This window comes from Myotis davidii, unplaced genomic scaffold (genome assembly GCF_000327345.1).
Source record: "Myotis davidii unplaced genomic scaffold, ASM32734v1 scaffold32, whole genome shotgun sequence".
In the NCBI taxonomy this organism is placed as follows: domain Eukaryota; kingdom Metazoa; phylum Chordata; class Mammalia; order Chiroptera; family Vespertilionidae; genus Myotis; species Myotis davidii.
In genome coordinates, this window is record NW_006286587.1 from 6123734 (window position 1) to 6147561 (window position 23828).

At 42.4% G+C, this 23828-nt stretch overlaps 1 protein-coding gene across 6 annotated transcripts in view; it reads left to right on the top strand.

The window, feature by feature from the left end:
• PLCB4 (phospholipase C beta 4) overlaps positions 1–23828 on the top strand; it is a 356763-nt gene that overhangs the window by 246105 nt on the left and 86830 nt on the right. For all 6 annotated transcript variants that reach the window (XM_015560271.1, XM_015560270.1, XM_015560269.1 and 3 more), the window contains one exon: positions 1157–1300. In XM_015560271.1, coding sequence (XP_015415757.1) covers positions 1157–1300 — 144 coding nt within the window. The remainder of the gene's footprint in view (positions 1–1156; positions 1301–23828) is intronic.

Genomic DNA, 23828 nt, shown 5'->3' on the forward strand with positions numbered 1-23828 from the left:
ACTTTTTATCCTCACACTGCCCCCCGTTACTGCCCCCAAATCACCAACTGGGAGTTCAGAACAGACAGTTTAGAAATCTTCTCATTTATAACCGTTGGGTGACTTGGATTGTGTTAGTTATATGAGAAATGTTATTAACCCTTTAAAGCAAAGCCCCTGGCATGATATCAACACCAAAGAAATTACTTACAAGTCCCCCACCCTGTTTCAGCAAGCAGTGGGTGAGTCACTACTGCCCTGTGGTTGACGTGGAAATTTAAATGGCTTTGGTAGTCCCACATGTGTGCACTTGGGCGTGCAGATCTTGCCTCACCTTGAAGGATAGGTTGGCCTCTGAGAGAGGAAAAAAAAAAATGACAGAGTGCATAAATCAGCCGTCTTCACAGCAACTGATTTGTTTGAATAAGAAATTGTTTGCACAGTGGTACTAGGAATTTAAAATACTTTTTTCGAGAATATTCTAGCACAGTGTTTATTCACGTCTCCATAAGAGCCCTGCAGGTTTTTAGATATTCAAAACAAAATGATGTTCGAAACTTGTTTTTTTGGTAAAGCTATCCTCTTTTGTGTTAGTTAACATTTCTGCTTAGCTACATTGGTGCTTCCTACTGAGTTCCTTTCAAGGACTTTAAAGACGCTATTTTATTTGCTAATTTTATTTACTTGCACAGTCTTCATTCCGAAGGAGGCTGCTGTGCTTCTGGAGACGAGCACACTCCTCTCTGTGTCCAGGCTAAAGGACTCAACCTCATGTTTGAATAACCCGGCTGCTGGTCCTGGCACTGCTGTGCTTGTTTGTATGAAACCTCAATGACTGTCCCTTGGGGAGAGACCCCCATGGTCTCTGTGGACGCAATCAAGTGCCCGTCAGAGCCTTCCTCCCGTTGCCATATTCCAGGTCCTTCATAAAGACTCTCACTCCTGGTTTTCTACATCAATGACATTCTAGTACCTTTCTTACCAAATGAGTTGGGTGGTGGTAGTAGCTTTTACTGTGACAAGTTTCAGAATAATACATTTTTGTTAGAAAAAACACACACATTTGCCCATATGTGTGTATATATATATATATTTTGTCAGATGTAACTTCTCTATACCTGTGTCCTCCATGCTCTGTGATTAACACATTTCCTCTTATTTATACATCTCTATACAGGACCCCAAAATCCTGGCTGCTCTCGAAGCTGTTGGAAAATCAGAAAATGATCTGGAAGGGCGGATAGTTTGTGTCTGCAGCGGTACAGACCTGGTGAACATCAGTTTCACTTACATGGTGGCCGAAAATCCAGACGTAACTAAGGTAGCCCCGGTGAACCAGCCTCCTTCCCTCCCCCATACGTATATATGTGATACAGGGACTATTTTATGTATAATATGATTTTTATATATTTTTTAAAAATATTTCCATTTTTAAAATGTTTCCATTGCCCTGCTGGAATATTGCTATAGAAAATTAGCAAAGCACAATACCCGTTGAGCATGCCGCTCATGTACATCATCAACAACCCAAATACCTCCTGCAGGAAATACCAGCCCAGTGCCTCAAACTGGCATGTGCACAGGAATCACCTGGGATTTTGTTAAAATGCATATTTTGATTGACTAGGTCTGAGGTGGGGACAGAATTCTCCCTTTGTAATGTGCTCTCCTAGTTGATGAGGTTGCTGCTGGCTGAGAAGCACAGTGTGAGTAGACAGGGCCTAGATCAGCACTGCCTAGTAGAACTGTAATGCGGGCAACAGATTACATTTACATTTGTCTAGCAGTGCTCGTCCAGCATGGCTCAGTGGTTGAGCATCGACCTGTGACCCAGGAGGTCACAGTTCCATTCCTGGTCAGGGCACATGCCTGGGTTGTGGGCTTAATCCCCAGTAGGGGGTGTGCAGGAGGCAACCAATCAATGATTCTCCCTCATCACTAATGTTTCTGTCTCTCTCCCTCTCCCTTCCTCTCTCAGAAATCAATAAAAAAAATTTTTTTAATTGTATCTAACAACCCCAGTAAAAAAGGAACAGTGAAGTTAATTTCAATGAAATAATTTATTTAACTTAATACATCCAACCTAATATCATTTTAACATGAAATTGATAAAAAAAATTATTAATGGCATATCTTACATTCTTCTGTTAATACTAAATCTTTGGAATGTAATGTGTGTTTTCAAATTAGCTTGAAATATCACATTTCAAGTGCTTAATAGCTATACATGGCTAGTGGCTACCATGATGGGCAGTGCAGGTATGGTTGTTTAAGATATCTAGGCTTATCCCCAATAAGTTATTAAACTATTGGGTTATGACCCATCTTTTAACTCCATAGCCACAGCCAGCAAGTCATTGCCCTGGCAAGCGAGTGTGTCGAAGAGATTTTGGTTAATGAAATAGCTTCAAATTTAAGTTACTTTTCTGCAAGTTATTTGTTTTCAAGGTGTTTTACCCCTGAACAAAGCTCCCATTATCTTTCTATGTGTGTGAAGAGGCCTAAGCCTTTGCTATCCCATTACTGAGACCTGGGTTTGGGGGATGCAGGAGGCATCTCATTTTCCCGTTAATATTACAAGTAGAGACTCAGTTCAGAGTAGAATGATAAAGACCATCGTTAGAAACATCAAAGTGTGGAACTAGAAGGGAGTGTATGTAAGATTATTGGGGGAAACTGAAATTAAAAGACTTAACCCTGGACCCAGAGTTAATTGGTGGCAGAGTTGAGTCCTGCAGATTCTGAGGTTATAAAGGCTCTTCGACCCGCACTCAGTGTGGGCCACAGCCCAGCAGCAGGGGCTTCACCCCAGTAAAGTCGCAGGCCCACCAGGCACATTGATCCAGAATCTTCGGGTGACTCCTAAGTGCAGTGGATTCTGAGACTCTCCCGGCTGGCCTCTTATCTTTGGCGCAGGAATGGGTGCTCCATGTGACCTCGGAGCCTTGGCTTGTGGTGGTTTTGCTGGTGTGGTGCTGTTGTTCCAGGTCCCCTGCTTTGGGAGAATAGGTTTTGCAGTGCCTTCAGGTTCTTTTATTATTTTGCTCAGATTGACACTTAGTCTGAATGGTTTCTGGAACCCTGCTGATCTAAACAAACATTGTTCCTGCTACTTGTAGTTCATGCCTGCACCTGTGCTGTGGAGGCCTTTTTAGTTGCTATTTGCCATAGCAACCTTCAGTCCTAGAAATCCATGCTGACAACCACGAAAAAAGGCTTGTTACTCACGTCGAGATATTTAGCCACCTGAAATTTTGCAAAATGACACTTCTGTAGGCCTGTTTCCTGGCTTTTGTCAACTCGTCATATTACAAAAAAACAGTATGACTAGATATAAGCATAAGAATATGGGTTTTGGGACCAGGTTAACTGAGCTCTAAACCTTGCTCTTCAGCTGTGTGACTTAGCCACACATTTTGCCTCTGTGCCTCATTTTCTTGGATGATGAAGTGGGAATAATACCTAAATCTCTGCTCTGAGGATTGTGTTTATTACATGGAAAGTGCTTCCTGCACTGCCTTTCTCATGTGTTAGCTGTATGATCACAGAGCCACAGAACTTTAGAGCTGGAAATGGAACTCTTCATTTTTCAGATGAGGAGATGAAGTCAAAGGTGCCGGAGTCCATTCATTGTCCAATCACTCAGCACAAAGGGTTAAAAGAACTCATGTAAGACTACACAGCAGGGTTGGCCAAAGTACAGCCTAAAAGTAGGCCTTCTGATTTCCACATGATGCTATGCACCCCAATCATGCCCAGAGCCAGTCCCATCCTGGGAAGATGGCTCCATTCAGTACATCCCATAACTATCTTGCCTGTCCTGGTTTGCTTGCGATCAGTCTTGGTCCATTTTGTTTAGGAACCATATTCTGAAATCTGTTCTGATGAGTAGGTAGTATATGTGTGTATGTTGGAGGCAGGGGGTATATACTTAAAGATAAGATTTTTTTCTAGTGTCAATTCCACTGAAATTTAAGATTAGCTACCAAGAAAGTAAGGACTATAAAATAATTCTGTATTGGATTTTCATTTCAAACTCAATACTCTGTAAGCCTGCTCTTATTGAAGAAACGAAATGTTTCAGTTTCTGGGAACTGTTACTAGAAATTTTATATTTTATTAATAGTGTGATGTATAAGTATAAATCTCACTATCCAGACTAGATAGGCCATATTAGAGCATGCCCTGTTGGTTGGTGGACACTTGATGAAGATACTGAAAATTTTTTCAGTATGTACACATGTATGTGGATAACCTTGTCCACTTCCTGGTTTTCAAACGTACCTGTATTTTTTAAAAATATATTTTTATTGATTTCAGAGAGGAAGGGAGAGGGAGAGTGAGATAGAAACATCAGTGATGAGAGAGAATCATTGATCGGCTGCCTCCTGTATGCCCCCCACTGGGGATCGAGCCCACAACCTGGGCATGTGCCCTTGATCAGAATCGAACCCAGTACCCTTCAGTCCACAGGCCAATGCTCTATCCACCGAGCCAAACCAGCCAGGGCTAGAATCTTCTAGCTGCTTTTCACCACCACCATGACTACAGCACAATCCAGCCAGTATTGTTTCTCCCCTGACCATGGCCTGATGCTTTAAGTCTAGCAGCTGGAGCCATGTTATTAAAATGTAATCCAGATCACATCACTCCACTGCTCAAAACCCACCACAGCTAATGAGGCCTTGCAAGAAGTGATTCTTATTTTCCCTTCTATCTTTATCTCCCTTTTCCTCCTTGTATTTCCTTCTAACCTCAGGGACTTTGCACGTGCTGTTCCTTTTGCCTGGAACATTCTCTTTCCCCAGTATGTTTTCTCCCTCACATTTTCTCAGAACTCTGCTGAATATCACTTTAGTGAGAACTCCCCATCTCCCCCCCTCCCCCACTCCCAGCACTTCCTAACTCTTTATCCTGCTTTATTTTTCTTCATAGCTCTGACCACTGTTCTATACCATATACTTATCCATTCTCTTCTTCCCTCCACATGACGGAGAGCAATGTTTTTGTCACTTGCTTCATCCCCAACATCGAGAATGGTCAATGCTCAACATTTAATAAGTGCTTAATGGATACCTGTTTTATTGAGCTCTTTATGTTGACTGAATCAACAAATTCTAAGCCAGGTGATGAATATGTATAACCCGTAGTGCTGTACACCTCAAGTTTTTTACAGCTTAGCTCTCAGAAAGCTAAGAAGGTGATCTTTGGACAAGAAGAATGAGAACATGTGCGTTAGCGACAGTCAGAAAGGCCTGGGATTCCACGGTGTTATTTTTAGAGTCACTTTTCAGGATGCAATGGGACAGCTGCTGAGAACCAGGTCAAGACTGGAGGCTTTAACCCTGGTGTCTTGGCCTCTTTCCAATTTAGATCATTATTTTCTGCTTACCTAAATTCTTCCTGTCACTTCAGTTACAAAACTTAGCTCTCATTTCCTCTCCTTAAACCCTCTGTTAAAAGGACTTGCTAACAAATCGCTGGCACTTTTTCCTCAAACACAGTGTGCCTGTGGGGAATAGCTGAGTCTCATTGGTCATGTGGCTTAAAACACCTATGAATAAAAACAGCCACAAGAAAAGGCATTTTCTAATTTTTTTGTAAGCTGTGATATAATTTTTTTTTTCTGGGCCCATGCTTATCTCTTTGCCCTCTGTTACCATAAACTGTGCAAATTATAGTGAACATGTTAACTTCCTTTAGTTAGAAAAGCAATTCAGTTTCTCCCATGTATTTGTTCTGTCTCAGAATGCAACTCGCTTTGACAATTTTGGTCTCTGGGGAGCTAAAAGGGGTTCAGAGGTTTTTCATGAAGTTACAGCTGGCCCTGCACAGCAACCTGGAATCAGTCACAGTCCATAAGCCTGAAATGCAAAGCTCATTTACAATATCCGCAAATAAGTTTGTTATTTTATACCAACTTGCATTTCCCTTTGATGACAAAAATAAGCTGCCATTAAGAGTATCAAAATGCAAAGATTTGAATTGAGCTTAGACGATTTCCAGACTCCTCATTCTACTTTATGCAGGTTGTAAATATTTGGCAAATTGCATAATTATGCTTTGTAACCAAGTAAGTCATCACTTAAGTGCGTGAATAACTACTATAGAAATTAAATTTAAAAAATTTTCTGTGTTCTTTTTGTATACAAGAAAGATAAAGTCAGATAGTTTATTACAGATAATGAATTCTTACTTTAGTATATTGGACTGAATGTCAAAATCGCTTTTCTGTTGAGTGAAAGGCTTACTGTAATGGTTCTTGGAGAAGGGATTTATTCTTGGTTTTGTTGAAAAACACTTAAATTCATGCCTGGCCATCATGGCTCAGTGGATGAGCATTGACCTATGAACTAGAAATTCAGGGTTTGCTTCCCGGTCATGCCAGATGCCTGGGTTATGGGCTCGATCCCCAGTAGGGGGCATGCAAGAGGCTGCCCATCAATGATTCCCTACAATGATTCTCTCTCATCATGGATGTTTCCACCTCTCTTTCCCTTTCCCTTCCTTTCTGAAATAAACTATATTTTAAAAAGAAAAGAAAAATAATCAGGTTCACTATTTAGTCAATCCCTCCTATTGGCTTTGCTAACACCTCACAGAGCCTTCCTCCCCTCAACCAATTTCTCTGCGCATAGTCAAGGATGCATCTGCTCAAAGAGATCAGACCAGAGGCCTCACCAAAGCTTCTGAAAGAGGCAAATTCTCTCTGCTGGCATTTTGGGAAAATCTGAAATTCTGAGGCTGGAGCCTGATGAATCTGATATTCTGGGGGTGGAACCTCATGAATCTGAAACGCTGGGGGTGGAGCCCAGTAATCTGTGTTAACTAACAGGTTATTCACCCAGGCAATTCTGATCCTGGATGAAGTTTGAGCCCCGTTGTCTTAGCATACAAATGGATTTAGTCCAAATAGCACAACAATTTTGAACCAAAGCAAATTTTTACCAAATTGATTGGCTGCAGCATACAGGGAAATCTCTAGACCTGTTTATTGATTAGAATTCACTAAGTAAAAACACAAAAAGCACTATTTAAAAGCATGTTTCCATGACTCTAGGGATAGGTTTGTCCCATGCACACTCAAGATTGAGAACCGCTGCCCTGCAAAAAAGGTCAGTAAGGAGCGTTTATATCCTGCTTCCCTGGCGGAAGCCTTGAAGAACTTACAGTAACTTCCCCGTCTGCTGCCCTGGCTCCCCTGAGCCAATGCCTGCTAGATGCTAATTAGCTGAATATAAATCTGAATTTCCCATCTCTCATCCCATCCCCAGTAGCCTTCAGTTTTTTGGAGGCTCAAGTTTGGGATGGTGTACGTGTGTTAATAGTGTGTGTGTGTGTGTGTGTGTGTGTGTGTGTGTGTGTGTTTCCAAGTCTGAAAGTTGACGTTTTCTTGTTTCATTTTGGCTTTCTTTCAAATATTCTGAATTCGTGTGAAAAAAATCAGTGAGGGGCCATAAAACACTTTCTTTATTAAGGACAGAGCTACGAATCAAAGCAGATGAGTGGTTGTGAGTTCATAAGTTCATAAACACCGGCCCACCCAGGTGTTTTCTTGACAAATAGAGATAACGTGGTTCATATGTTTATTTGCTGGGTTGAATGTAGAGACCATCCAACTCTCTGTCTTGGGAGGGCTGCGTTCATCAGTGAGTCTGTGGAGTGGGTGAAACTTGTCTCCTTGGCCTCCCACAACCACCTTTCATCTCTCTTGCTGCCTTGGATCTCAACCTACTCTTGCAACACCATCTGTCCCAGAATCCAGTACTTCAGTGTCTCATCCATGGTGGCACTCTCTGAATTCTGAAATTATTTCTTTATCTTTGTAGCACCAAAAGCTGTCATTCCTTTAGACCAGAAGTTGGGAACTCAGATGCCTACAGGTAGATGATGTGAATATGAAAAAGTGACAGGAGAAGACAAGTAGGAGGCTATGCAGACTGAGTGAGTTGAGTGTCCATATCCATAGACATAACTATGGGGGTGGGTGGCCCAGGGTAGAGGGAGAATAACATCCACTTACTTCCAGCCAATTTTCCAGCTATGTGAACATGCACCTCAGGTTGCTAATGTGGTGGTAGCAGTGCTTTTTCCATGAGATTCTGGATATCTGGATTTTTTTACATGAAATCTCCCGATGTGAAAAGGTTGATAGATATATTCGCCTCTTAAATACTTGTGTGCCAAATGACAAGCCTGCCTGTGGATTAGCCAGCATAGAGTATGAATGCACTTTGCTAAGGTGAATGCCAGTATCTGCTTAATGTGTTTACCTCATTGTCATTTTAAACAAAATACCTGTTTCTTCCTTTTTTAATTTCCTTCAGTTCTTCATCCAAGAGTTATTTTTTGATGAATTCTAAACTTGGACAAATCATTTTCACTATATGGGCCTTTTAATCCCCCAATAGCAAAAGAAGGGAGTTATACCAAGTGTCTGTTGATGTTACTTTCTCCTATAAGACTTAAGGAATCTTTTTGCAAAAAAAAAGTTCTGAATGCCCAGGAAGAGCACATGGGACTTGCATTGACAAGACACTTGATGAAAGTCCCAGGTTAGCCTAATGGGAGTCCCATCACCATCCCTCAGGCCAGTTGCCCATCTACTGGGATAGGAGGCTCTGTGGTTGGAGAAAGGAGGGAGATATTTCCATCAAAGAAGCAGGACATTGTACCCAGGAGCAGGAGAGCCTGCTGATCACATTATGGTGATGTCTATGGTGCACAGTCCACCAGAAGAGAGAAGGCTGTGCTGATGGGAGTTAGGACACACGCAGAGATTTGAAAGCAGAGGAATGTTGACCTCACAGTGTTGGGTCCAGTGAGAAGACTAGAGTAAACATTTGAGAAATGGGCAAATTAGGCTAAAATTGTGGCCTGCTTTGAGTGCCAAGCCACAATGCTTGTGGAATCTGCCCTAAAGATTCTAGGGAGGTAATAGAGGTCATGACCTGCAGTGTGGGAGGGATGCACCACAATCTGTACATTCTGAGAAGATTGACATCCTATATAATAAAAGCCTAATATGCTAAGTGTCCGGTTGTCTGGTGAATGGTCGACTGTTCAACCAATCAAAGCATAATATGTTAATGATATGCTCAGGGCACTCAACTGCTCACTATGACATGCACTGACCACCAGGAGGCAGATGTTCCAACCGGTAGGAGCTTGCTGCTGGAGTCCAGCCGATCAGGACTGAGCAAGATGGGCCAGACACTCCCTGGAGCCCTCTTGTGGTCCCTCCCCAGCCAGCTGGCCCTGATAGGGACTAGGCAAGACAGGGCCAGGCACACCCTGGAGCCCTCCTGTGGCCCCTCCCCTGCCCAATCATGCACCGGTGGGGTCCCTTAGCCTGGTCTGCGCCCTTTCACAATTCTGGACCCCTCAGGGGATGTCATAGAGCCTGTTTCAGCCTGATCCCTCAGGCCACTCACCTTGGGAGGGCGCCAGACCCAGGGCTCATGGCCGGTGAGTGCTGCTATGGCAGCGCGAGCCTCTTCCAATCGGGACTGTTTGGGCGAGAGCCCACAGCAGGCTCAGTGGGGCTGGGATGAGTGGGAGCTGCAGGTAGGAGCTGCAGGTGGTGTTGGACTGCAGGTTTTGGCCCGATCCCCACAGGCCACCCTGAGGGGCCCCACCCATGCATGAATTCGTGCACCGGGCTCTAGTATAGTTAATAACACGTGGGTGAGAGCACTGCTTCTCAAAGTGGTCTGGATCAGCAGCTTCATCATCACCAGGGACTTGCTAGAAGTGCAGGGTCTCAGGCCCTACCCACACCTGCTGAATCTGAATCTGCACTTGAACAAGATCCGTAGGTGCTTGTTTTGCACATTAAAGTTTGAGAGGTTCTGAGACAAAATACAAGAAAATTAGTTAGTTGTCCTTGGCTTCATCTAGTTACCCAAGGAGGAATCAAGAGAGGTTGTTCCTGGGTGAGGTTAGAGACGAAGTAAAGGTGGGAACCAGATTTTAAATTCCATTACCTAGGATAAGATGATACAGTTAGAAGAACTTGAGGACCTGGTTACTTTGGGACAAGAGGGGAAGGGACAATGAATTTGTTTAAATATTTCCTATGAGGAATGTGTATGTCACGGGACCTGCTGGGAATCATACAGAGCAAAGGAGATCACTGGCTACCTGGGGGCCCTTAGTGCTTGTCTGTGGGGCCTGCCCTGGTCTGCACATCCCTGGTCTGTATGACCCTGTGTTCTCTTAACATTCTGAAAGCAGCTATCTGTTTTCCTTTGGAACTCTCTACGTAAGTATTTGAATATGGATTTCAACTGTAATTTTTCTTAGCACTGGACTTACCTAAAAGTAAAGCACCTTGTCAAAATGCATGTTCAGGAAACTGGAGCTGTTGTTTTCAGGGAGTTTTGTCATCAACACCAGTGAGGGTTTCTTGGAATAGTGAGAGGATCAAAATGAGAAAGAAGCCCGGAGCTATGTCGTAGCGCCCTGGCCTGCAGCAGCACTGAGCATCCTGGCAAAGTCACCGTCAGCTTTTGCACGGACCATGCATTTTTACTCTTTATTGATGTGTTCCGAATGCACATTGGGTATTGCTCATGGGGGAGCATGTCCGTCCTCTACATTCCAGAAAGTACAGAGGAGGAAAAAGAAGAACATTAACCCCTCCTAGAGAGAATTGCCCCTCCTTCTGTGTGTTTTTTAACTGAAGTGAAAAACATTTTTGAGGTGTTTTTTAACTGAAGTAAAATGCACAAACATAAAATGAACCATGTTAAAATGAACAGTGCCATTTGGTAAATCACGCTGTTGCGGAACCACCACCTCTACCTAGTTCTAAAAACATGCTGTTCCTCGTCTAAAGGAAGCCCTGTGCCCATTAAGCAATGTGTCTATTAAGCTTCCCCCAAACTCCAACCACCTTAATGTGTCTTTTTGAATGCATATACAATTTTATTTTATGCACAGTTAGGCTCATGCTGTTTATAGAGTTTAATATACTGTATTTTATAATTGAAAAAATTCCTTCATGTGCATTTCCTTGGTCTTTAATTTTTTTTTCTTGGGCTCAGTGTAATTATAAATCCCTACAACCTTTGAGGTTGATTTTCTGGTGTTACCAGCTCATGCTTCTTGGGAAAACGTCCAGCCTCCTGGGCACTCTGTTCACGATGCTGTGGTCTTCACCAAGGACATGTTTCCATTGCTGGGCCTCTCTTACCCTCTCACCGTTGTGTTTCATGAATTTGACAGGTTTCCTATGCAGACACTCTAGGTTCTGGGCTCAGCCCAGAGCAGCTCATTTGCCTTAATTGCAAGTGTTATCAAATGACTCCACCAAGGGAATGCAAAACAAATTACTCTAATTGCACCAGAAACATAATATGAAGTCTGGGTTTCACCTTTTGGTCCCAGGGAGAGGAAAATGTCACTAGCTTTAAATTGCTTCTCCATGTACCACAAAGTGCCAGTTTTTACTGCTAGCAAAAACTGCCATCGAGAACATGATATGCGTAACGTAGGCCTGTACCTGTTTTTATGCTTTCTAATCTTGGGATTATAATTTTAAAAGGGGGGCACCTCACCTACGATGACACTCTGTTGCCTCCAAACACTACGATCTGGAGCAAATAATTTAATAATCTTACAATCAGGGGCTGGAAAACTGCAGCCCATGGGCCAGACCAGCCCTCAGCTGATTCTGTATGACCAGTGAAGTAGGAATGGCTTTTATATTTGAAAGGGTTGTAAAAACAAAATAAGACATAAAAGCTGACCAACAGAGAACCACATGTGGCCTCCAGGGCCTGAAATGTTTATTACCTGGTCCTTTATAGAAAAGGTTTATTGCCCAGCCTGTGTGGCTCAGTTGGTTGTGCGTCGACCCCAAAATCAGGAGGTCATGGTTCGATTCCCAGTCAGAGCACATGCTAAGGTTTCGGACTTGATCCCAAGTACGGGATGTGCAGGAGGCAGCTGATCAATAATTCTCCCTCATCATTGATGTTTCTATCTCTCTCTCCTCCTTTCCTCTCTCTGAAATCAATAAAAACATTTAAAAAAAATTTTAAAGAAAAGGTTTGCTGATCCCTAATAATCATAATAACAAGAGCAGCAGCAATGAAGTTTTTTTTTTTTTGTTTTTTTTTTTAGTGTATTGAATAGCAGACCCTGCTCAAAACACTTGGCATGTATTATCTCATTTAAGTCTCACAACAATTTTATGGGATGGGTATGGTTATCCTCATTTTACAGAGGAAGAAATTGGCCTAGAGAGGTTGAGTAACTTGTTGAAGGTCACACAGCCAGTAAGTGGCAGAGTTGGTGTTTTGAACCTGGGCTTTGGATCTACTCCAGATCCTGAATTCTACCACCACCCTATGCTGCCACTCTCGGTTGGGGGGCAGCCATTGCCACCTATAACATTGTGCAACCTGACTATACTTTTTTAAGATAAATATTTAATACTAGAGGCCCGGTGTATGAAATTCTTGCATGGGTAGGGTCCCTAGGCCTGGCTGGTGATCAGGGCCAATCTGTGGGGCAAGCGGCAGGGTGATTGGAGGCCCCCACCCACTGGCACCCGCCTTGGCCTGGTGCTGCCTGCTCTCCTGCCCCACCCCCCACTGCTGCCACCTGTCAGGGTCTGTGGGCTGGGGGCAGCTCCTGCATTGAGTGTCTGCCCCCTGGTGGTCAGTGTACATCATAGCAACCAGTCATTCTGCCATTCAGTTGATTTGCGTATTAGGGTTTTATATAGATAGATCGTTATCTGTGGGAGGTGTAAGACTTGGGAAGAACAGCACTTTCTAAATTGATGGGTAGCATAATGGATTCCTCAAAAAAAAGTCCACATTTAAAGGGGTTCCCTGGTCACGTAAGGATCAGAAAGCTTACAGGTTTCTCTATGGTAGGTAGCACTCTGAGAAATGTCACTATTCCATATCAACTTCAGCAGAGGGTGGGGGAGGCTAGTCAGCTATTCCCCAAACTTTATTCATTTTTATTTTGATCTATTGAAGGAACACAAATTAAAATCTTTTAGAATGACTATTTTACAGGAAAAAGTCAGCAAATGACATCATGGAGGCATTCTTCAGCCCAGTATTTTTCCAGAAGGATCAAAAGAATGGAATCTAGGCATTCATTTATCATCTTTCCCATAAACATTATTTTTATTGTCTCTGCTGCCATATTTCCCGCTGCCATATTTCTTCCTTCCCTCCCCCTCCCCTTTTTGGGGGCACACAGGAAAGTGGGGGGACTTTTCCATAAATGATGGAAAGTTTGATAATGAAACAAACCCAGTGGCTTAGATTCTTTTTTAGCAACTCATATTAAGTCCTATTCAGTTTATAGGATTACATATAGATTGATGTGCCTGAGCTAAGAAACAGGTTGATGCTACCTGGGCAGGAGTTGGCCCCTTGATTGATTGTATCTGTCTCAGCGCCTCAGCAGGTAGCATTTGTCTGCGTGTGGAAATGCTGTTCATTTCGGCTTGACTTAATTTGCCAGCATTGTCAGGAGGATTGTGACCTCAGGGATTATAAGCACAGGTATCAGCCAAAGAAACAACTTCATGAATATCTTTCAACTCAGCGGTTGTTCATTCATCTTTTACCCACCAAGAGTTTGCAAATTTGACAGTTGAGACCAAAAATGCATCCTCACAAAACTGGTGGTTTCTGACTGGCATACGGTGATGCTCTTGATTTTCTCAAGATCTTAAATTTCTTCAGTTATTTCAGAGTTTTTCAATGGATGCCAAATAAGTGTTACATAAAGTAAACAAAATGCCTCATTTTCTTTTTGAATGATGTCTGGGATTTGTAGAAATGGAGCTGCTCTGTGAACTCTGAGGCACTAAAGAACATCACATATTGTTATTTAAAGTCAGTAGGCACTAGTGAACATAGGCATGAATGTATTCTGAATGTCCTCTGTGTGTATGATTCCTTTGGCTGGGTCTGCAATATAAACTGACAGCAGACAAGAGAAAAAGCATAAAAATTTATTATTTTTTATTAATTTAACTCATTATTTTTTTTACATGCATCAGGGCATTACAGAAAAAACTGACTACCCAAAGGGGCAGTGACATTTGAGTTTATGTAGCATCGTAATAGGGGAAAGAGGAGCAAAAGGCCACTTATGGGAGAGCAAATGATTTTTAGGGACGATTAATGGACCCTTAGGAGAAGAGATAGATATGAGAGAGGAGATAGTAGATATGAGAGAAGAGATAGTAGATATGATAGTTTTGTGTCATTTTCTGTTTGGGTGTGGTGCCAACTTTTTATCTTCCAGTAGAGAAGATTAAAGTTGGTCTGGGGGGTGGGGGTGGGGAATGGAATTTTAAGATAATTGAATTTGTGTGTTTTTTAAAATTGATTTTAGAGAGAGGAAGGGGGAGAGGGAGGAAGAGAGAGAGAATTATCGATGTGAGAAACATCGCTTGGCGTATAGGACGATGCTCTAACCAACTGAGTTAAGCTACCCAGCCAAGAGCAAGATAATTGAGTTCTTTAGGGAGGCTCTGTTTTTAGGCAGTTAAGGGATTTCAGGAATTCAGATGCCTTGAGCTGAAAATAATTCTTGTGTCCAAGAGTCATATTTTTGGGTGGTACATCCTTCAACAGTATGCTGATCAGAGTAGGTATCTGGAAGGAGATATAGTTATTTGGGACAAGATTCTGTAGGTCCAATGGAACTTGGTTAGAGAGTATCTTGCCAAATGTGCCTTGGGCAGTGCAAAAATTATCTCTTAGGAATAGTAATGAACAGAAACAGATCTGGTATGGGAACTGGACATTCCATTTCTGAGTGATGACAAGCACAGTGTCCTCTCCTTTCTTCTAACTATTTAGAAATCCTTTTTGACATAACTACCCAGAGTTGTCAAGATAACCAGCCAGGCTGACAGACTGTTTTGACTGTCTGTGAGTGACTAAACTAATTTTGACTAGGAAAGTATAAATATTATCCAGCCCCATCCAAATCTATCTTTGAAACACAGCCTCACATACTCATATATGGCAGTTTATTTCCTGCCCAAGTATTATTTGCCATGCTCTAAAGGTAATTTAAGAATCAGATGATGCTTACTACATTCCTTCTTTAACCTTCTTCAGCTTTACTCTGTGGACAGAGAACAGCAAGTGAAAAATGTGTATTTTATGGAAGACACTCAGGCTATGTCAAGAGAAAATAAAAGTCCCAGTTGCTCTCTTTCAGATTTTAAAATTTTATGAAAATAATTATTGACTTCCCAAGGGCTTTTGAGATTACTATAGGCTTGTCTCTGTATTGCTATTCTTTTTTCTTTTTTTTTCTTTTTGCCAAATCCCTATCGTTGTTGACCATGAGCTTGGGTAGCTTGCTGTGGATCATTCATTATCATACACTCCTTAATTAAATGTTTCATCCTGGGTCTCACAATTGGATTTGTCTAGGGTTGCATGCTTAGCTCCCTTATTATGTGTGAAATTCTTCATCATGGTATCTCTCACTTTTCTCTTCTGGGGTAGCAGTTATGGGGACTTACAGGTTTCTTTGCCTGATTTGTTCTCACTGTGAACGCTGTCATTGGCTGCCTTTTTGCCTTCCGTCCCAGGGCCATGAGGGGGTTGCCACACTGACATGATACCTTGTGAGACTGACATTCTACCTGCACTTCTCTCTCTCCTGCGTAGAGCCAGGAAAAGGTAGTTGAAATGAAAGAGAAAAGTTGTTTTTATATTTTCTTCCTAACATGATGCAAAAACTGGTCTGTTGCTAGATCTGCTCCCATTTAATTTTAGAATGGATTTAGCATCCTAGATGAAAGGACAAAATGGTACCGTGTGTTGTCAAGGCCTGCCTAAATCTCCACTCTCCTGCTTTGACCTCTGAGGTTTTAGAATCCTTGGGCCTTGCCTCAGACCTGGGCCAAAAGCCACGGGACTGAGACAGTAGGATGGCACTCAGCCTCCAGGTACTCCTGCTGTGGTGTGAGCTCCAGCCTGTGCTCAGGCCTCATCACTGCACATTGTTGGCGCAAGTGGCTAGTGTTCTTAATGTGTCCTCTAGTTCTTGTTTTGAGGCCTCCGTCTTATCCTGAGACCTGTCCTGTTCTGAGACCTCTGTCTTATTTCTGTACCAAATTATTGAGTGAATGTTCTCCCAGGAAGCTCAGTCCTGGCCTGTCCTGATTTTGCACTTACCTGTCCTGAAACAGGGGGAGCTGTTACCTCTAACAGGCTTCTGCAGGGCCATCTCCTGCTGCCTGGTGAGATCCTGCAACGTCACCAGCTCCTGGGTTTTCTGTGGCTCCAGAACTTCCTTTGAGCCAGCCTCCCAATGGCTGCCAGCATTGCTTTTATAATGCTTAGAACTTTCTCTAAAATGGGCTAACACAACAATGATGTGCGTGTGTGTGTGTGTGTGTGTGTGTGTGTGAATTTTAATCCAAACAGGGAATGAAAATTTAAAATTTAATGTGTCTCAATTGGTATTACTCACCCTAAGGGTGGTTAGTGAGTATATGAAAAGCTTGACTCAAAAGCTCATGGCCCATTCATTATATATAAATTATACCTCAATAAAATTGATTAAAAAACAAAACCGGACGAGTCTTCTCCAGTGGCTACCTCTATACCCTCTTCAATTATCTTCATCTCCGATTAGCGCCAGATGCTCGAGTACCAGCATAACTCAGTGAATGCTGCAGGAGGGTCACCTGGAGGGCCTGTTCACTTGCAGGCGCTGAGCCATCCCCAGAACGCCCAATCCTGTAGGTTTGGTGTGGGGCCTGGGAATTGGTATTTCCAATACACTCCTGTGTGATGCTCATGCTGCTGATCCAGGAACCACTTGAGAATAGTTGGCATAGTGAAGGGCAGAGCTACTGTTTCATTGGTGGACTTCTGAGTAGTACTGAAGATACGCGGTGTCTAGAAATAACACACAAGCCCTGCTACCCTTGCGTGAACAAGGCACAAAAGACAAACCCACATGCCTGCATGGCATCTCTTGAAAGCTTGTAAAAAATACAGAATCACTGGCCCGGCCAATGTGGCCCACTGGTTGAGTGTCAACCTATGAAGCAGGAGGTCATGGTTCGATTCCAGATCAATCAGGGCACATGCCCGAATTGTCGGCTCAATCTTCAATGTAGGGCATGCAGGAGGCCGATCAATGATTTTCTCTCATCATTGATGTTTATATCTCTCTCTTCCTCTCCCTCCTTCTCTGAAATAAATAAAAATGTATTTTAAAAAAGACAGACTCTCCAATGCAGGCACTAGACCTATTGCATCTGAATCAGTACTTTACTATAATCCTCAAGTGATCCAAATGCACATTAGAGTTTCAAAAATACTGGGGTAAACTAAATTTAGTGTATGTGGTCTACTTCAGAGGTCCACAGTCATAGATTTATGTTAGAATTATCTGCAGTGTCTAAAAAGTAGATTGATGGTCCAACCACTCTCATATTTTAATATGAATTTCCAGGGGTGGAGTCAGGCTTCTGAAATGTCTTCTAAACTCCACAGGGGATTCTGATGTACAACAGGCTCTGGGAACTACTAATCTTGTCTCTGAGGGCTGTCCACAGTTTCCTTTTCACACTGCACCAGCTGGAAGTGTCTTCCCTTTGGCCTCCCTTCAAAATTAAATATTGACAACGTAATATCAACTAATACCTTGTCCTAACTGAACTGAAATGATTTCATTCACTTTGCTTATATAGGCTCATAAGAGAAAACATCTTGGGTTCTCCCCACAGTGTCCTTTTTTAAAAAAAATTTTTTTCATTGATTTTTAGAGAGAGAGGAAGGGAGAGGGATAGATAGAAACATTGATGAGAGAGAAACATCATCAATTGCCTGCCTCTTGCACTCCCTCCACTGGTGATTGATCCTGAAACCTGGGCATGTGCCCTGACTGAGAATTGAACCAGTGACCTCTTGGTTCATGGGTAGACTCTCAACCACTGAGGCATACCAGCTGGGCTTCCTACAGTGTCTTTACTCTAAAATCCGAGCCACTGCCTATATTTAGTGGCAAATGCTCACAGTTTAGTCAAAAGCTTAATGCCTTCCTAAAACTAGCTGTCTATATATATAAAAAAAGCCTAATATGCTAAGTGTCCAACCAATTGGTCAACCGTTCGAATAGTCACTGTGAATGCACACTGACCACAAGGGGGCAGACACTACAGCTGTTAGGTTAGCTTGCTGCTGGGGTCCGGCCAATCCAGACTGGGTGAGATGGGCCAGACATGCACTGGAGCCCTCCTGAGGGTCCCTCATCGGCCAGCCAGCCAACCTCCTGTGGTCCCGGCTGGCCGGCCCCAATTGGCCCAGATGGGAACTGGGTGAGACAGGCCAGACATGCCCTGGAACCAACCTCCCACAGTCCCTCCCTGACCTCTAAAATATTTCTTCTAATTAATTTCCTTTCAATGTACATGAATTCGTGCACTGGGCCTCTAGTTTACTATAAAGATGTAGTTATTCCACTAAATATTATTCACCTGGAGATTTGTGAAATGTTGCAAATCTTGTCTTATTGCAGTGTTTAGACACTGGATACCTTACTTGAAAGTTTCATAGTTTGTCCCAAGTTCATGGAAATAGGTCTTATTTCCCTTTTTGAAGGCCTTCAGTCTTACCAGAACTCAGTTCAAATGGATCGAATACTATATTTCAAATTCTATAAATCCCTGGTTTATGCTGTTTGAGCAGATGAAAACTATTTAATTGTTAGAGCAAATAGGCATCCTAAGCATAGCCAATTGAAATATGTCCTGACTTTTTCTTACCCACACTTACTTAAACAGAAACCAAAGAATAATAATAATAATAACCTTGCAAGGATCAAGGCTTATGAGTTCTAGGTGCCAAAAAGTTCCTATGTTCTAAATATTGCAGATGGCGCCCTGACCGGTTTGGCTCAGTGGATAGAGCGTCGGCCTGCGGACTGAAAGGCCCCAGGTTCGATTCCAGTCAAGGGCATGTACCTTGGTTGCGGGCACATCCCATTAGGGGGTGTGCAGGAGGCAGCTGATCAATGTTTCTCTCTCATTGATGTTTCTAGCTCTCTATCCCTCTCCCTTCCTCTCTGTAAAAAATCAATAAAATATATTTTAAAAAAATATTGCAGATGGCCCCATCCATTCATTATTTTCACATTCAAGCAGTTCAACTTCAGTCCCCTAAATGTGCAGGTCAGGCATTCCATTCTAGTGAATGCAGATTTATTCAGCATAGGTGGGAGGGACATGACAAAAGCAAGGAACGAATCAGGAACTGTGGGTCCTTACTAGAATTGCATATTGCAACTGAAGGCACTGTAGGAAACCTTCACCTTCCTGAGAAACCAGACCTGGATCTTCCTAGGTGGGCAATGAAAGGAGATGCTTCAATTTGGAGGGACTCCATCTTCTAGACCTGGGCTCCTCAAATGGAGGGTGTACACGAATCACCAGCAATCTTATTAAGTGCACATTCTGATCCAGTGCGTCTGGGATGAGACCTGAGGTTCTGCATTTCTAACCAGCTGCTAGGTCATGTGATGTTTTTGGTCTAGAAGCCACCCCTTTGAGTGACTTGGATTTAGAACAGAGATTCTTTTTTAAAAAATTTATTATTGTTGAAAGTATTACATTTGTCTCCTTTTTCCCCATTGACCTCTCCCTGGCCGTTCCCATCCCCCAGTACATGCCCTTGCCACCCCCTACTGTCTGTGTCCATTGGTTATGCTTGTATGCATGCATGCATACAAGTCCTTTGGTTGATCTCTTCTCGTGCCCCCGCCCCCCCACCGCCCCACCTTCCCTCTGAGGTTGGACGGTCTGTTTGATGCTTCTATGTCTCTGGATCTATTTTTGCTCATCAGTTTATGTTGTTCATTATATTCCACAAATGAATGAGTTCATATGGTATTTATCTTTCTCCAACTGGCTTATTTCACTTAGCATAATGCTCTCCAGGTCCAACCATGCTGTTGCAAATGGTAAGAACAGAGCTTCTTTTAGCGAATTTACAAACGAATCACCTGCAAAGCTCATTTAAACACAGATTTCTGTTCCAGGCCCTAACACAGATTTAATATGTGGAGCCTGATAATTGGCATTTTAATAATTCCCAGGTGATTCTGGTGCTGCATGTGCCCTAAGTGGCAAGTCTCTAGTTAACTTTTGAGCACTTAGTTAAGAGGCCGCCACTGAGAACAAAGAGCCAGACACTAAAAGGTTAGGGAGGGTGCTACTGAGTTTTTCCCTTTGGAGAAAATGACTTAGCAAACTTGGAGAGCGTCACGGGGTCTGTGTTATTTTTGCTTTGACAATATGCTTTTTTAACTAAAGACTAAAAAGAATGCTTCTGGAACAAAATCTAGAGATAAGATTGAGTTGAAGTGGTACTGACTTGTATAATAATGATAATAATAGTTATTTTAAAAGGACAAATCTCTGTGTGTAGAACAAGACTAGACGGACAAAATGTCAGTGGCTATCTCTTAATATCAGCACAACAGGACCTTGAATAACAGGACATTTTGTTCAATGTCCTCATGTTATAATGTTGATGAGATGCCGTGGGGACTTTAACTCTTATTTGTATCAATTAGCCTGTGGCAAAACTGGTTTTGTTAGGTGTCCTTTCACTTAAAGTTGCAGAACCTATCCACCGACTTCAGTGAGGACTTGCTAATGGGATTTGGGGTGATGTTTACTTTTTGCTTTATGCTTTTTCTTTTTTTTTTTGCTTTGCATTTTTCTGTAACAGGACATAGTATTGCTTTTATAACCCTTAAAAAAAACCTAATGTTTTTAAGAGGGAAAAAATTAAGATCTATACACTGTGTAAGTTCTTATATTTTTCAGGTTAGCTTTTTTTTATCTCTCATTATATACATTTATTTTAATGGGAAGGGGATTCTTTTTTGTCAATGACAGTCCTACTGTTCTGAGGGCAAAGGACATAGGTAAGTCTGCGGCCCAGCCATTTGCCTGGAAAATAAAGAAAATAAGCTTAAGGAGTGCAAGGGGAGAGGTCAAAGATTCCCAGGGGCAAATGCAAGACAGTTCCTGTTCCTCACTCTTTTACACCCAAGTGGCCCAGCACAAGCCCTCGGGAGTGCTTTGAAGGGCCTTTTTCCCTTCTCCTTAGAATGGCTGATGTAGGCTTTAAGCTAATTTAAACAAAATTGGAAAATATTACAGTGAGATAACAGTAACTAACAATTACAAGTGCAGAAACTGCCGATGCGGGCACCAGAACTGAGTGGTTCCGGTGGGCTGGGCGCCAGTATCCAGGCTGCCTGTGCCCACACAGGATGGAGGACCAGGGAGAAGCCACCCAGTGTCATATGAATCATACTATGAGTGTGTCACCACGGAGCCAGTGCATCTAAGTCACTTTATTTTTTTCTTCTCTTAATTTGGGAGCTTTCAAAGAAGTGGATATGCATCTAGTTTACTCCTGGCACAACTTGCCAACTAAACGCTCAGGCTCTACTGACACCTGCTGGCATTTCATCTATTTTATGTTAAACACAAAACAAAGCAAAAAGTTAAATGCTTACCATATTTCCTATGGCCATTTGGCCTTACTATGCTAAGTGTACATTACCTGAAAGATAATAGAGAGAGAAAAAAAAAAGCCTGACAGGGAGAAAGATGTGAACAGACATTGAGTGAAAATATCCCCAGTGTGAAGGGCAGGCTACAGCATTCTTATTGCCTCTGGGCCCCGAGCTAGCAGCTCCATCACCTCGGGCCAGGCCCTTAACCTCACTTTCATCATCATAAAGATAAAGAAGCTGCAACCATCTTCCCAGGACACATTAGGACTTGTGAGGATTCCTGGCATTTCCTACTAACTGAAGCATGGGTGCTGTCACTGGAGATATGACCTCTAACGGTCACTCTCAGGGACCTTTCCACCACAATAAACAAGATTCTTGCCCAGCCAGTGTGACTCAGGGGTTGAGCATCGACCTATGAACAAGGAGGTCATGGTTTGGTTCTGAGTCAGGGCACATGCCCAGGTTGCAGGTTCGATCCCCAGCAGGGGGCGTGCACGAGGCAGCCAATCAATGATTCTTGCTCATCATTGATGTTTCTGTTCCACTCTTCTCCCTTCCTCTCTGAAATCAATTATAAAAAAAAAAAAATTCTTCACCAGCACCGTATTTTCAGAAGATGGGTGGAAATAGTTGAAGCCTCCTTAAAGCCTCACATTTCTGCAATCTATTTCTAGAAACAACTAAATTAGAACAATCAGGAAAAAAAATAAAAAACAGTGAACAGTCTCAGACATTATCCACTTTTCTGTCCTAGGAAACCATGGACTTTGTTTTGTGTTTTGGAACACATACCAAGCCTTCAGGTTAAGAAAATGCTCCCCAGTTAATGCCAAACGAATTATTTGTGCTTTTTCTGTCTCCTCTTGGGAAACTCTATGAGCCTGTGGTCTGTTGGGCCAATAACAGGATATTTGATAGTCCCCGGGGAGTTGTAGTCACATATTTAGCCTGACAGAGGAAGGGAAGTCTGATGATGAAAATAATTGAGGCATTTCTTTAATGCTCCTATTTCATTTCTTCCTCCTGCCTCAGAATCCTGACTTCACTTACCATGCTTTCTGAGGCTTTCAGTGAAATTCACAGTCCTCAGAAAATGGCCTTTTCTACGTGTGAAAGGAAATTTATCTCTTAGAGCTCTTAAGTCCTCCCTCAGAAAGTCGTTACGTATGATTGGAGCACAAAAAGAAAAGCAAAAACTCAGATTCACATCCTTTGGAATAGCTACTCTTAAAAAAATAAAAACAGATCAACATTACAAATGTCGGTGGGGAGGTGGAGAAATTGAAACCTCTGTGCATTTGTGGTGGGGACTGTTAGATGGTACGGTTACCATTGAAAATAGTATGGTGATCCCACAAAAAAATAAAAAATAGAATTGCCACATAACCCAGCAAGTCCATTTCTGACTATATGTCCAAAAGACTTGAAAACAAGAACTTAAAGAGATATGTGTACACCTATGTTCACATTCACAGCAGTATTATTTGCAATGGCCAACAGGTGGAAATAACCCAAGTGCCCGAAAAATGAGAGAATAAACCAGATGTGGTATATACATACCATGGAATGATTCTCAGCCTTTAAAAGGAAGGGTGCTTCATGGATGAACCTTGGGGACATTATGCTAAGTGACATAAGCCAATCACAAACAGACAGATACTATATGCTTCCACCTATAGGAGGTAAATACATAGAGACAGAGTAGAATGGTGGTTACCCGGACTAGGGGGAGAAGAAAATGTGGAGTTGTTGTTTAATGGCTTCAGAGGACAGAGTTTCAGATTTTCAAGGTGAAAAGAGTTCTGGAGATAGAAGGTGGAGAGGGTTGCACCACAATGTATATCACGAATGCCACTGAATTATTCACTTAAAAATGGTCGAAATGATAACTTTTATGTATATTTTACTACAATTAAAATTAAAACCACACACACACACACACACACACTTACAGAACTCAGTCATGGCCTCTGGCCCTCACAGTGACTAAATCATTTGACGTGTCAAAACGTGCAGTAGATCCTTCTGTGGTGGTCGGAATGTCCTGCATTTGCACTGTCCAATATGGTAGGCACTAGCCCAGTTTTGGCTTTTGAGCACTTGAAATGGGACAAGTACAGTGGAGGCCCTGAATTTTATTTTTATTCAGTTCAGATTTATACAGGCATGTGTGGCTAGTGGCTACCATACTGGAGGGAGCAGGAAGAATATACATCCATAGTACTATCTATTCCAACCTATTTGCCTGCCCAGCACAAAGCTTCAGCAGGCAGACTAGAAAGGTAAGCTACCGGCTT